The sequence below is a fragment of the Homarus americanus genome, unplaced genomic scaffold (genome assembly GCF_018991925.1).
Source record: "Homarus americanus isolate GMGI-L3 unplaced genomic scaffold, GMGI_Hamer_2.0 scaffold16430, whole genome shotgun sequence".
Lineage (NCBI taxonomy): Eukaryota > Metazoa > Arthropoda > Malacostraca > Decapoda > Nephropidae > Homarus > Homarus americanus.
In genome coordinates, this window is record NW_024729259.1 from 6,339,135 (window position 1) to 6,355,449 (window position 16,315).

The window sequence follows — 16,315 nt, forward strand, 5'->3', positions numbered from 1 at the left end:
GTTTTGTCTTGAAAAAGCTCACACTCGGTGCCGTCACAACACTTTCTGGTAGATTGTTCCAAGAATTCACAACTCTCACTCCGAAAAAGTTTGCCCTTACAGATTTCTGGACTTGCGGCTTCTTCAATCTTGAGCTGTGACCCCTTGTGGGGCGAGCGCATACCAAGCTATCTTTAGGATGTCAAAAGATCCTTTTTAATATTGTTATGAATTGCTGTACAGGTACTTTGTAAGTTCACTTCCTCGTATTAACTTTCTTCGCTTATCCATCATCATATGTGCATTTAATACTGTTCAGGCTTAAATCATATCATTACGTTACAATAGATAAGCTTAGGTTAGGATTTCTATAAAACTGTTAATTGGTATGTATTAGTATGATCTATTTATCATTAAACACGTAACAAGGTTAATAATACAATATGACATCAACAATTAATTTTTTAGAGATAAACCTCTCTGTTAACGCATATCAAATTGATAAGTGGTCAAATGATAAATTTATCAATGAAATAGAGAGGGTATAAGATAAGATACAGAAGAAAGACACGTGTATTATACATTGCAACGATTTACATGAACTGAATCCGGAGATTAAACTCAGAATTTCATGAACCATATGTTTTGCAACAACTCCCAGCAGTGTTCATAAGGCGTCATCAAAGGAGACTAAGCGACCTAAACAATGAGCAGAAACGACAAGGCAACAACTTCACTCTCGTGGCGGAGTCGTGGTGCGTGTTAAACTTTAGCAAACTTATCAGGGACTCATAACCTATCAAGAAAAAAAGTTGAAAACTTACTTGTGCTTGTATAATTATAGTTCTCAGGAAAGTCAAGCAAAGCAAGAACTTACCACAAGGGTCACCAAAAGGTTTGACATTCATCCACAACCATGTCAGACACAAGGTTAGTAAAACTAAGTTACAGTGTTTTTTACCTATAGTGGCTGATGTTTTCAAAGCAAATATATGGTAAAGGAGGAGGAGGAGGAGACAGTTAGCACCAGAAAATGTAATAAGAACATAAGAAAATAAGGAGTCTGCAATAGGCCGGTTGGCCTGTGCATGGCAGCTCCTGTCGAGAGTTACTACCACTCTCTATCATCCATGAATCTATCTAGCCTCCTTTTGAAACTTTCCAGAGTTCCCGCACTTACTACAAAGTTGCTAAGCTTGTTCCACTCGTCCACCACCCTATTTGTGAACCAGTTTCTTCCTATCTCCCTCCTAAACCTAAACTTATCCAACTTGAATCCGTTGCTCCGAATCCTATCCTGCTCAGATATTATAAGAACTTTATCTATATCCCCTTTATTGATTCCTTTCACCCACTTAAATACTTCTATCATATCTCCCCGCACTCTTTGTCTTTCTAGGGAATGCAAGTTAAGTTTCTTTAACCTATCCTGACATGGAAGGTTTCTAAGTCCCGGAATCATTTTTGTCATTCTTCGCTGCACCGACTCTAGTGAATTTATATCCATTCTATAATAGGGGCACCAGAACTGAACCGCATAATCGAGGTGCGGCCTGACTAGCGCAAGATATAGTTGCAATAAGACCTCTGCACTCTTGTTACTTACACTTCTAGATATAAAACCCAATACTCTGTTTGCCTTATTTCGAACATTAACGCACTGTTTTCTAGGCCGTAGGTCCGGGCTTACAAGTACCCCTAGGTCTCTTTCACAAGTCGACTTCTCTAGGTTGATGTTGTTAAGGCTGTATACATTATAGTATTTGTTCTTCCAATATTAAGTACGCTGCACTTGCTGGTGTTGAATTTCATTTGCCATTTTTCAGACCACCCCTGCAGTTTATTTAGATCCTCCTGTAATGCATTTGCATCCTGCCCTGAATTAATTTGCCGCCCTATTTTGGTGTCATCCGCAAACTTGCTTATGTCACTGCTGATCCCAGTATCTAGATCGTTCATGTAGATTATGAACAAGAGTGGGCCTAGTACTGACCCCTGGGGAACCCCACTGGTTACACGGCCCCACTCAGATTTAACACCATCTACGCTGACCCTCTGCGTTCTATCGGTGAGCCATGATTTTATCCAATTTAAAACTTTCCCCTCGATACCATGAGCCTTAATTTTTCTCAGAAGCCTCTGATGCGGTACTCTGTCAAATGCTTTGCTAAAGTCTAAGTAAATATCATCGTAATTTTCGTCATTATCTACTACCTCGAAGACTTTCCTAAAAAACGTTAGCAGATTTGTTAGACAAGATTTTCCCTTTGTAAACCCATGTTGAGAGTCGTAGATTAATTTGCTTTTCTCTAGATGCGATCGGATGCTATCTGCTATAATTGATTCAAGAAATTTCCCCACTACTGACGTCAAACTGATCGGCCGGTAATTTGACGCTGATGCTCTGTCTCCCTTTTTGAATATGGGTACTACATTTGCCTGTTTCCACAAGTCTGGCACAACTCCAGTGTCTAATGATTTTGTAAATAAGTTTATGAGGGGTCCGCTAATCTGTTCCCTACACTCTTTCAAGACTCTAGGGAAAATTTCATCCGGCCCTGGGGATTTTGTTTTCTTTAGTTTATTTATCTTCTTAAGAACATCCTCTTTTCTGATAGTGATATTCTTTAGTTTCTCTTCTTCCTTTCCCTTAAATATCAGTTCCACCTCTGGAATTTCATCGCAAATTTCTTCTGTGAAAACTGATAAGAAGTAGCTGTTCAATGCTTTGCTTATTTCTTCACTGCCATTTATCAATTCTCCCTTCCCTGACTTTAAAGGCCCAACTTTGTCCTTGACCTTTGTCCTATATACCTGGAAAAATCCCTTGGGATTCGCCTTGGATTCTCTTGCTATTTTGATTTCCTAGTCTCTCTTTGCTTTCCTTACATTTTTCTTAACATTCCTAGATAGTTCATTGTACCTGTTTCTGAGCTGCTCCTCCCCTCCCTTTAATTTCTTCTATATTCCTTTCTTTATTCCTATGTCATGTTTAAGTTTTCTGGTCATCCACCTTGGCTCATTCTTATTTGACCTAATTTTTCTGTATGGTATATTTTGTTCTTGTGCTTTATGTAATATACTAATGAATATATTATAGTCATGATCAATTGTTGTGTCATCTATGACCTCACCCCTTCCTACTGGGGACTGACGTGACTGTTCCCAGGTGACCTCACCTAGGTACCTTCTTAACCCCTGATAATCCGCCAACCGAAAGTTTGGGACTCTGACCATATTGTCATTGTTTTTCGTTTCCCAGTGGAGGAGAAGGTTAGCACCCAAAGGAATTTGGATATTTGTTGCCACTAAACAGATCTCGGGAATTTTATAGTTGCAATCAGTAATTTGAACAATTCTAAGACACTTTTCTTCAATGGCATTTTGGGCGCTAATTATGTATAAGCGAGATATTTAACATTGGTTAATATTTAGTAGTTGCCAACACCTAACTGAATATCGAGTCATATAGGGAGAAAGAGAGAACAAAAAAATTCTATAACGTTTCCGTCGGAAATTAATAGTTTTGAGTTATTTTTAACTTTTATAATATTCGGCCAATCAGCGTAAGTGTTGATGTGACGTCATTGTTGTTATAATAATAAAATAATAATAATTAACTGTTTATTGAAAGAGCTTGGCAGCCAGAAGGCTGAAAATATACAGTTACATAATTGGGGAATGGGTTTCGAATTATAAATAATATACAAATAACATAAGTGATATAAATAAGATATATAATAACTAGATGGGGAAAAGCTCAGACTACAGGGCATTTCAACATAGTTACAGTGCAAGAAGTAGTATTTACTGGGAGTGAATACAGTGGTTTGTTACAAGTTATTGATAATTTTTACAATGGTTGGGACTGGGCTGTTCTTATAGCGATCTGTTCGTGCATGTATGGGCTGGATGCAGTTGTGGTGTCGAACAGCAATTCTCGGGCTAGAGATCTCAGGTGGTAGTAGGAGCCGGTGTTGAGGATGGTGCAGAAGCTTCTTACCAAATTTGCAGATGAGGTCATGGTGATGGTCAGTGAGAGTCGAAAGGGTCAGTGTGTTGAGCGCTTCTTGATATGTGGAGTAGGAAGGGGAGAGAATAATCTTGCATGCCCTCTTTTGCACTTTTTCTAGGTGTTTCCGTTGTGAGACATTTAGGGAGGAAGACCTGTCAGGGGAGAAATAGGTGAGCTTGGGAAGTATGAATGTTGAGTAAACACTGAGGAGCTCGGGTGCAGGAACTCCGAGGGACTTGAGTCGGCGGAGGAGGTGGAGATCAGCGTCAGTGCCAATGTTGGAAGATGGTGTCTGTGTGAGAAGGATGTATATTGGCTGACTGGCGCATTATTCAGTGCTTTTTGGACAATGAAGCAGCAGCCGTTGACTTTTTGTGGCTGACAGTGTTGTTGTTGCATCTGTATAGTGTTCAAGGTGTAATTCAGAGTGTCAGTACCATGTAGATCACGATACATGGTACCGTGATAAGAGATGGACACTGATGAAGACACCACTTCCTCATTCAAGTCGCATCACTTTATCCTCCTGTCTCTCTTACTTAATGTAAACTTCTTACACACTTTGGGTTAGGTTAGGTCTGGTTAGGTTATATTAGACTAGAATAGAATAGGTTTTAGCATTTTTGGACCTTTCACTTTTTTCAATATCTCGACAACTGCTCATTTCCGACAGCAATGAAGGTCATATTTGTATTTAACACAATGAATTACGCAAGGAAAACCCATTTTCAAAAGTCAATTACTAGGTGTGGGGAACTACTGGATTTGAATACATTTCCAATTTCTTTTGAATAGCATTGGATTTTAAGTGATCTGTATGTTCGTATATTTATGGTTCTTCCTCAAGGAGGACTGAAAGAGAAGGTAGCCGTTTTGTTTTTCAATGGCGTTATTACGTTGTGTTCAGTATCATATGGCAAGCTATCTGCTTGTGGAGGATGAAGACTGTCTCCAAGAGTTCATTTGTTAATATGGACTAGTTGGTAGGACATGCATGTGTTCAAAATGCAGCAGGAACTGACAGTGAAGAATAAATTTGTGTTTCAGTACAACAAACGATCGTCCTCATAAGTCCACAAAAGACGTAAAATACACAATACTACAAGAAAAGTGCTTTAATTGGTACCTGAAATCAAAGTAAATTGTTTCTGCTTAATCTGCCAGGTTCATTTTGGTTCTGTGTGCATTGTTTGTTTCCATTTTCTTAATTAGTATCATGCAAATATCATCTCCAGAAATTTTGATGCAATTCTATAAATACATTCAGGTGCTAACCACTAACTGTTTCCTCCACCATTATCCCAGAAAAAAATGTATGGAAATGCTCCAAGTCAGTGCTACCTTACCAGTTATGTTATGCAAATGTGATCATTCTTTCAATCGACTGAAGAATCTCAAAAGTTACTTGCACTCTACAATGAAACATGACAGAATAAATGGTCTCGCCTTGTTGAATGTTTTTGAAACATAAACATAAATAAATTAATCACTGATTTGCTCGAGTTTATGCAAGGCGTATAGAATTAGTAGATATTTTGAATACAGTATACATAATAAAACAGTGTCAGCTAGTGTATGATTTCTTCATATTTCCATAGCTGTGTGAATTAACACTGAATAAAGATTATCGCATTGCTTGAGTTTGTGTTCAATTTGGTAACTTGATTTATTGTGGTCAATTTAGTGGTTATATACAGTATTGATTTACTGTATTAACTTTTAGTTACTTTGATTTATTGTGTTAACTTTTGTGGTTTGAGGTACTGTAATTACGAGTGTGCAATAAATACAGTACAGTATTAATGATCTTTTCTTTAAAAATAATAAAGTCTTGCCCTAATGGCAAAGTTCAGGCCTGCCATTGGTTCAAGTCAACACTCATATTACAAAATATAACATTATTGCCTCCTGTCTGCTCTATTATGTGGTTTAAGTTCATTCTCTTGATAGCAACTTTGTAGTTGACCACTGACCATTGATGACCATGAAATAGTCTTTTTAGATTCTTTACAGAACTACTTATTGAGGTAAGGCTTAATTCCTTAAAACCTTTTCTCTCATTTTTGTAGCAATTACCCTGGTAGTAATGCATACTTTTTTCCTCTCATTTTTAGGGACAGACAAGAATTTCGTCAGACAACAGTGGAAGACTATGCTGGTTGTTTTGTTAGAATACAGTGCCTCTGGAAAGAAAACAAGAAAACTAGATTCAGTGAGGAACTTCAGAAAAATCTGGCAACCTCTGCCAATCCTTATAAATTGAGTATGGTGTGTGTAAAGTTATGCCCAGAATTATATAAGTGTAAATCAAATGCAATGGCAGCAAATATACTAGTAGAGCTGCAGTGTTTTTTGAAGCAAACAAAAAACAAAGAGAAATTTGAGTCCTGTCTTAGTGAAGGACTACAAAGAGATGCATTCCAGGTTGCAGTCAGACAAAAAAATACTGGATTATTAAGGCTCCTTGTAAAGGCTTACCAGCTAATAAATATACGAGACTGTCTTCTTCCTCATATCTGGGATTTGCAAAAAGCAGGCCGTTTCAAAGAGGTGTGCACACTTGCCACTCTCCTTGATATCCAGTCACAGTTTTCTACAGCTGAACTAATTGTTCCTTTATTCCTCCAGGATCGCTTGTCATTAGCAGATGAATTTTTGGGCAAAAGTCCCACTCATCAGAAAGAAATCTTGCTGTTCATTGATGACCTCATTGGAAACAAGGATAATGTGGATTTTAAAAAATTCAAAGTTAAAGATCTACAGAAACTTAAGTCCAGGAAACTTCTTTGTAATATTGTTGCCAGACTGTTGAAAAGATATAACTTTGATTCTTCTATCTGTCCTCATTTTCAGAAACACCGAGCTACAGGAGGATTACGTTATTTGTTCTATAAATACTACGTGGAGAACAGTATTCAGAAATTCACTTTTGATAGTTTAGTAGCTGATGTGTTAGAGGAACACCCAGACCTCAAAACCATTGTGATGGATCTCTTCGTTGAGTACTGTGATCTACAAGCTGCTGTACCTTATGTTGCCAGGCTACAACTAACATCACAAGAAATTCCACAACAGATTAAAAATGCAGTATTGCAATATCCACACCTTTCTGAGGAGAATAAAAACATTGACCAGTACAGAAAACATACTGAGGAAGAGGAACTATGGGATGATGAGGCTGGACATTTCTATTCCCTTAGTATACCTTCTGAAAAAGTGGTTATAATTGATACAGTTGACAGTGTGGAGAGATGCACTAAGGAACTATTGTCCAGCCCTCTGTTAGGCATTGACACTGAATGGAAGCCTACATTTGGAACAGGGGCAGGTGAGCAAGCAGCACTATTACAGTTAGCTACAACTAACCAGGTGTTTCTTTTAGATCTTATTTCACTGCAACCAGTATTGAAGGACTGCCACTGGCATCTTATTGGTCAGATGTTTTCAGATCCCCAGATTACAAAACTTGGATATGGTATCAAAGGGGATTTCAAAGTTCTTGGTCATTTGCATGCAGAGTTGAAAAAGGGCATATCTAATGCAAAAAATGTTATTGACTTTGATCAAACAAAAAGTATACTCGTAAAAGAATGTCCCAACATATTCTCCCATAGTGATGTATTACACAAGGGTTTAAGTGATTTGATATATCGCTGTTTTGGATTACCTCTTGATAAAAAAGAGCAATTTTCTAACTGGGCAGCAAGACCCCTTACCAAATCACAACTCATGTATGCTGCCTTAGATGTCAGGTGTCTCCTTGATGTTTATGCATACTTAAATCAACAAGCACAAGATCTTAACATCCCAAATTGGAAGGACATAAAACATAAGGTGGTCGTTAAACCAAAAACGAAAACAAAGCCCACAAAATCATTCCCCGTTAGTGAAGCAAACACACCACAAAATGATACGAGAGGAAAGAATCCAGTAAATGCAGCAGATTTCCAAGTTATATGTGATACCATGGTACAGGTTTGTGTCAGCTTCTTAAGTTATCTTTAAATTTATCTTTAACTGCTTTTAATCATTATTCATGGGGTTTATATATAAATTTTAAATAACTTTTGGTACGTTGTTTAGATATGTATTAAATGTACAAATAATAGTGTCACTTCAGATATTATATACTGTAACATATAATCATGTGTTTATTCTAAGCAATATGTGTATTATCCCCCCAAGTCTTTTAGGGCTAAAACTCAGGACACCCCAAAATCATTGGTGGCTGGGACTAATTAATTTGTTATGTATATACCTCCACTGAGACTGAAACTCTTAAAAAAGGTGGTCTTGGAAACAGCCATTGAAGACAATGAATCATAATGCAACATCAGTTGTACACGCCTCACCTGTCACTTGTCTGTGGCCATAAGCTGTGTCATACCTCTGTTGGAGTTACCTGCTTCCTGCTAGCACCATCACTAGGGGAGGAGTTGTGTCCATATTTATGTTTCTAGCATTTAAAAAGTTTATGCAGGTGAATTTGCACAGTTCTGTTTGTTATACCTGTGATTCTAAAATGCTTTACATAATTCCGTTTTAGATTTAAAGTCTGTCTCTAGACATATATGTGAAACTGACACATACATAGTACTGTACAGAACTCTAGTTAATTGCTCATCGAGTGGTGGCATATATGGTGGGATCTGACTTTACTGAATATTACTTCTTGCAAAGTTTCGTGTCTGGCGGCAAGAAACTGCCGGGACAAAATTGTCTGTACAGTATATGTATACTGTATTGTTATTTAAGTAGTATAACCATTTCAAGTTAATTTTTGTGAATGTGTGAAAGCAGAACTTGATGTAGCCTACTGGGAGGATTTGAGGATCTGTACCTGTATAGCCCAGCCAAAGAAGTCCTTTCTATATGTTTGAGTCTGAACTAAATGACTGTCTTCCTTCCTTTTCCCAAAGGGAAGCTAAAAAATGTCAGCTAGAATTAAGGTATGATCCTGAGGTCACTGCAAATGGCTGCCAACCAGTAACATGTGAGGTATGTTATTATGACTTGTAACCTTTAACATTAAGTGGTACTGTACTGTACTGTACTGTACCTGCTGTTTCTGAGATCTTCTGTTCCAATGGGAAGATTTAACTAATTTGTGAATTAATTCCAGTCACCAGTGTTTTATGGGTTTCCAGGGTTTTATCCCGGTGAAGTTGGTCATAGAATGGGAATTCAGGCTAATTCCCCTTTTTTTCTTTTCTTCCATAGGGCTTAGCAAAGCAGCTTCGTTCTTGTGGTATTGATGCTAAGGCCCTAGACAATGGTGAAAGTTGTGATCGCTGCATTGAATACTTTGAGAAAGAGAAGAGAGTGGTCCTAACTCGAGGTGGATCATACAGACGATTGCTGAAATACATCCCTGCTGAGTATGTGTACAATGTTCAAAGTGAGGTGAGTTAAAGTGGGAAACTCAATTTACACACACACACATATACACTGAGGCCTTTGTTTCGATTAATAGGGAAATCCTCTGGCTTGACCTTCGGTCATATTGGTTGCCCTCAAAATTCATCACCATTGTTGAGACAACTCCACGATAGCATGAGCAGCAGTGTTGTAGACAATGGCACCCATTTGAAGACCTTCTCCATCCAAACGGGTAAAACAAGAGTGAGCACTAGCACCAAATCTCTTTTCCATTTTCTCGGCTGCCTTCCTTACCCACACCAGTGCCATTCTAGCTAGCGGGGTGAACATCCAATACTGAATGAAGGGATTTTTCAACATAAGATGACTCTAGAACAAAGGTGTTTACCATTTATATTACTGAACTTCAGTATGCAAACAACCTTATCCTTGTCGCTCACACTAAATGTTACCTACAGGAGATCCTGGACACCTGCAAAAGCATACCGGTTATATGTGTACTGTACTTCGGCTTCGAGGTAAACATACAAAAGACACGGCTTCTGTTCCACCCCGCCTCTGGTTCAGCCATGCCTCCACTGCTCATCCGGGTTTACGACCTTTTTCAGTATTAACCATTTCCAGTACCTTGGCAACCACCTGTCCACTACCACAGACATTGCTGAAGAGATCAAACATCATCAGATTGGCTGTTCATCTCAAGCCTTTGACAAACTGCATACCTGTATCATCAGTTGTAGGTAGCTGCACATACTGTATATTGAGCATTGGTCCTTCCCACCCTGCTGAATGGCAAGAAAACATGGGTCACATGCAGAAGACACCTCAAGGCATTTGAGAACGTTCACCTACTTCGTCTACATTCCATCATCAGAGTTTCCTGGGAAGACAAGAGGACAAATACCAGTATCATTGCTGATACCAATTGGAATAAATGCATTATAGGGCATGGAGCTTCATTTTCTTTCTCATTCTAACATCTTGGTGACTTTTTATAACATGAGTCATCCACATACTTTGTGGTACTCGTAGTATGGAAGATTGACAAAGAACAAAGTGAGTTACTTACTAGCCCTAAATTCTCAGTTTAATGATGTAAAGTTCCTACTCACTCTAGGTGATATATGGGTTCTAAACACTTTAGATTAAGAATGGTTTAACCCTTAGGCCCCAGGTGACGTTCCAGAACATCCGCCCATTTTCTCGCCTTTTTTATTTATTTAATTTTTTAATTATTTTTGGAAATGTTGATTTTTTTCTCGATTCAACCCCGCGTGGGGGGTACTGCCAGCAGCACCCTAACCCGGGGCTTAAGGGTTAATAACATTAGTCACCCACTCTGTTTGCTGTCACATGATATGATTTCTGGATTAAATTCTTCATTTTGTTTAGATAACATTTCTAACCATTTCATTACATCTGTTGTTTCAGGTTGGCAGGGAACAACTAGCTGAAGTAATAAAAGCATTCAACATTAAGGTAACTGTGAGTAATGTGTTTGCACGATGTGTAAAATGTAACTCAGATGAATACATGTTTTTGCCCACGTCTGTTCTCGTATCCTTGCATGCCAATACCTCTGATGGCATACCAGAAAGGATAACAGTAGATGAGTGGGTCGAGTACCCAGGTGGAAAGATTAATCTCAGAACAGGCCTGACAAGTTCTGGTGTCAGTATCCAGGTGGGATGTATCCCTAATTCTGTCTTGCAAAGAATTAAAGTTTTCTGTGTATGTTCTCAGTGTGGGAAATGCTATTGGGAAGGAACACATCACAACAGAATTATTACAGATAAACTGAAGGATATTATTGAAGATGATAGATTGGCAGATAGTGGTGATACAGGTACCGGTAAATATCTTGTGAACAGTGATGTTGCACCTCTGGGATATCAAGTTGGAGTAGAAGTTCTGGAGGGAGCTGGTACACAAGTGGTGGATACAACCGGGGCAAGATGTGAATCCTCCAGTTTTACTTTTCATTTACCACGTAATGAATTGCCTTCAACTCCTGGAAACCCTGACTCCGATGCTGCTGAGTTTCATATTAATACACTATGAACAAGGTAAATGTTATGGAATGAAAAAAGTGAAAATTTAAGAAGTTATAATTGAGAAGCACAGAACCAAAGTAGGACAAGAGCTGGTATGCCCAAAAATAATATGTATGATGTCTTTCACTGGTAGCAATTAAATCTGCACTAAAAATTCTACAATCTGCTACTTGAATCAATTCTGTATCTTCACAAACTTGAAATGCATTTTTGTTTTCCATTTATGACACTTATCCTACTTTGGTTCTGTGCACTTCAATTTGTACTGTATTGTATATAGTACTGTACTGTATTTAGAAAATGTGATGACTATACTGTAGTTTGATTTGTTATGTCACCATGACGAAGGAACATTAAGCCATGCCAGACCTATTTGAAAATACTGTACTGTATATTCACTTAATATTAATTCACCTTAGCGATATATTTTTTTTATGCCCTGTCTCACTTAATGTTGGGTCAAAATTCAGTTTAGTGGTGGCTTGACTCACTGGGATGGGGGAAAAACTGAGGACTGTGCTCCAATTGTGCATCTCTACTGTTAGTTGTCTATGTTTACTTTACCTGTGCACCTGAGAGTATGTTGTGAATTCTTTTGGAAAGCTGACAGTGATAAAGCATCTTGGCAAGGCCAGTTCCACCCCACCACTACTGTCAGGGAAGAGATTACCTTTTGAATCGACTTGTCCTTTTATTTTGAAGTCGAATTACAAATTACAGCTCCTCCCCGACTTATGACCTACTCGACTTACGACCACCCGCACTTACAACCGCCTCAGTCGTACCAAAATTTTGTCAAATTACATATTTTCGAGTCCCAACGTCAGTGATTGTGTTGTGTACTGAAAATTTTTTCGTTTGTAATTCACTTTAAAATGGCTGGCAAGCTTAAAAGTGAGAGTTTTGTGGTGCTGAGAAGAAAAAGAGACACCCATTTTAAATTTTCTGTGTTATTTAAGCATTTTCGACTTAACGACCATTTCAACTTACGACCTGGATTTGGGGCCCTAACCCCGTCGTAAGTCGGGGAGGAGCTGTATATATGTATTGTATTTTTTCTATTTATTTAATAGTGTATGTTATATTATTTATAATGAAACAGAAAAGTGGCAACACCATTTATATGTTTTGTGGGTGGAATTGCAGTAATTCGTGTCTGTGATCGAAATGAATACAATCTGATGGCTAGTATCAGACTGTGCCTTTTGTTTAATTTGGTTACCCCGGTATATACTGTATGAGTACACCAATTCTGCCATTAATGTCCTTGTTAGGTTTCTGAACACCACAACTTGAAGTGAAAACAATTTTACCATAGACGCAATGATATAAATAGGGTTATGATCCTTGAGTACATTTCTCGTCAAAAATTTCTCATAACTTGCCACAAATGTTTCACTTTCAGCCCTATCCCCTTCTTCTTGTTTTAAAGTTTCAAATACACTGAAGATGTTTTGCCTGTATGGAGAGCAACAAACATGGAAAGTTTTGTTGATGTTGATCCTTGATCCACATGTTCAGCATTCTTTCCATATTTTCCATTATGTCACTTCTGTTACGAGTTAACTTTGTAGCAGGTAATGGAGTAACACTTTTAACACATGATTTGATATTTTCTGCATTTTCACAAATTGTTCTTACCTACAGTTGTAGGCTGTAAACCGACAGCTCTTGGAACGTCCACAGCTCAATGTCCTTCAAATCTTTTTACCACATGTAATTTAACTTCTAATATAACACTTTTCCCTCTTCTTTCTGTGACCACAACCAATAGTGGTGATAATGCATGTTTAGCACTTATTGTTCTAGGGCTCAAATAAATTTATAATTGGATTTTGAATGAATGTTGGAAAAGTATCCACCAACCACAGAACAATAACAAACAAATATGGCACCCACACTGGTCCCTTACACAGCCAGCTGTTATCACAATCAGGCGCTGAGTGGCTTTGTATCAAATTTTTAAAAATTGTCCTACATTTATATTTTTCATACATATTTTCTTTTCTTTTTTTCAACGACATAACGAAACAGCTTTGACTGAAATGACGTTAATGGGGGGAATCGGTGAAATCACAAAAGTGGGATGGTAATGAATGTATTATGCTCTCATAATTGATAAGAAATTGATGCAGGGCGTCAACACACAAATAGAAAGACTTGTTTAGTAAAGACCAAGTGGATTTCATATTCATTGAATGTTGATATGTATAGATTATCTCGTGACACAACATTCTCCCATTCATTTCTAGCTGGTTTAGAATCTAGCAGTCATATAATGATTAATGACAGAGTAACCACAAATCTCTCCCCCATCCTTTGATGGAGCTTTGAATTAACGGTTACTGATTGACTTAAACTATGAGCGACTGAGGAAGGATTTGAAGCATGGAAGCTGATGAAACCAAAGTCAGCTTTGTTTATTTGATAACCTAATACACTGGACTTAAGTTAGCTACTGATTCAAATGGGATTCAATGGATCTTGCATCAACTAGGTGAGAAAGGTTACTACTGTACTAACGAAACATTATCTAAAAGGTTGTTGCTTGGATATTGTACCTCCCATCAAAATTACAAAACTCTGATATGCAGAGAAGGTATGTCTACTAGTCAGGTTCTCCCGCAGATCATTATCCATTATAATTTTTTTGTACTTTATTTATTTGGGGAAGTTCTAGGATTTTAGTTGTAATATGGGGTGTGGACAGTTTAATCCTGCCCTGATCTGACTGTTACCAATATACACATAGAATTGTAACATGCTTTTTGAGAAATTGTCACCCCTGAATCTGATACTGTATAAACTGAATTATTCTTCACACAAAATGCAGATACTGTAGCTTGTATCAGATATATAGTGGGATGACCCATATTTGGTGCCTCTTTGGTTACATTTTAAGTTTGATTCACAATTTATTATTACTGTATTGCATTGGTATAATTGAGGTTACACGCACACACTCAGAGGTCCTCTTATATTACAGTTATATGCACGATGTACTAGATGTGAAGTTGTTGTGATTGATATGGCAAGACACAGTGATTTGCTCACATGGAAACTCACAATTCCTTTCCAATAGTTGAAGTGAATCATTAAAAGTTTTATCTCATGTGTTTATTTACATATACTGTACTGTACAGTAGTGTACAGTACGGTATAACATCAATGAAATTTAATTGGAGTGAATATTTCTTTGTCTTTAAACTGAAGAAATGAAGGAACTATGCAAAATATAAGTTGGTTCATTAGAATGCAGTTCTGCATAGTACTGTATACATGGGAGTAGAGTGTTGTTGTTGGATGATAGTTGATAATGTACAGTAGGTGCTCCTCAATACCTGGTGTTGCAAATTATTTGTTCAGTTCCATAATACCTACCGTAATGTTACAGATCAATTGTTGAGTTGTTCCATAATCCAGATGTTACAAATTAACTGTGCAATTGTTCCATGATACCTAACATTACAAATTAATTGTGGAGGTGTTCCATAATTCAGTATACAGTACAGTGAGTGATATATTGTACTTGTAGTCTCAAATTATTTTTCATGGAATTCTTTAGAATTTATGTATTTCTCTCCATAAACAATAGAGTTTTCATTACTTGTATTTTTTGTTTTAATAGAATATTCTTCCTTTCTTTGCCATACATGCAAGATTTGTATTTTTTTTACCAGTACAGCACATATACAGTACAGGTAAACCTCTATTTCCGATGGGTTTAGGTTCCTGAAAACCCCATCGTAGGTCAAAATATCGTAAATCAGGATCATTATAACATGGGGTTCAATGGGAGAGGTGTCTGGCCAGTCGGACACCCACATGTATCACCAAAAAAATAAAGCTACAATACTAGTACAATATCAGTACAAAACAATTAAACAACACATCGTGCCGAGTTGGCATGATGATAAATATCATTAATGCGAGTTTGTTTACATCGCAAATAGGGAAGTGGTCTTAATATACAGTACCAGCATTGTTATTGTGAATTATTGTATATTGGGATATCATATATAGAGGTTTACCTGTACAGTATTTTTAATTCATCATTTGTAAGCACACACTTAAGTTACATAAATGGGTTCATTGGTTGGACTTTGTTATTTACTTTTAGACAAACATTGTAGAGATTGAGTGTTTTCAGTTATGGGTAAAATAATAATCATAATTTTTATAATATTGGCCAATATTAATAGTTAAGGAATAAAATATTCCACCTTTTAAGTTTTAATGTTAGTTATTAATACAGTACAGTACTGTATTAATTTCAAAACTTGGTACTGTACCTGTATTAGTTTTGTGTACAGTAACTGTGTGTTTATTAAATCATAAAGAAGCACAATAGAGTACTGGATATCCTAAGCCTTTTTTTCACTAAAAAGTACGATGAAACAACCTTTACAAGGTTGTTTCATAGATGTTTCATCATGGCATTTCTTATGATGCTCTCTAGTACTTTGCTCACTATGCTGGTCTGGCGCACTGGTCTATCATTATTCGTGGAGTGACGATCACCCTTCTTGAATATAGGACTCACATTAGCCATTTTTAGTTAGTGGGAACCCTTTGTTCCTCCAGACATTTGCAGAACAGGATCTTAAGGGGCTCTGCAGCTCATTACATAGTTCTCTTAACATTCTGGGGTGTACCATATCAGGGCCGGGACTCTTGTGAATCTTTAGCTTTGCAAGATAGTTTTTTCTTATAACCTTATCCGAGAACACAATGTGGGTCAGCACTGTGTCAAATCGTCTTTTCTCAAGCGCAGGAAGATTGTTTACATCCTCTCTTGTGAACACCGATGAAAAAAATTTGTTCAACGCCTCCGCCTTGTCCTGGTCAGAATCTACATAACTACCATCTTCAAGCCTCAGGTCCAATA

At 37.5% G+C, this 16,315-nt stretch overlaps 1 protein-coding gene across 1 annotated transcript; it reads left to right on the forward strand.

The window, feature by feature from the left end:
- The first annotated feature begins 551 nt into the window (after positions 1–551).
- LOC121866479 (exonuclease mut-7 homolog) lies at positions 552–12,254 on the forward strand. The gene is made up of 4 exons (XM_042366191.1): positions 552–909; positions 6,109–7,969; positions 9,215–9,397; positions 10,805–12,254. The coding sequence occupies exons 1-4, from the start codon at positions 896–898 to the stop codon at positions 11,432–11,434; spliced, it is 2,688 nt and encodes an 895-aa protein (XP_042222125.1). The 5' UTR covers positions 552–895; the 3' UTR covers positions 11,435–12,254.
- Positions 12,255–16,315: the final 4,061 nt, after the last annotated feature.

Bases quoted from the DNA above. Each gene is read 5' to 3' on its own strand.
- LOC121866479 (XM_042366191.1), top strand. The intron at 7,970-9,214 runs GTTTGTGTCAGC...TTTCTTCCATAG, and splicing joins TATGTGATACCATGGTACAG to GGCTTAGCAAAGCAGCTTCG. The intron at 9,398-10,804 runs GTGAGTTAAAGT...CTGTTGTTTCAG, and splicing joins TGTACAATGTTCAAAGTGAG to GTTGGCAGGGAACAACTAGC.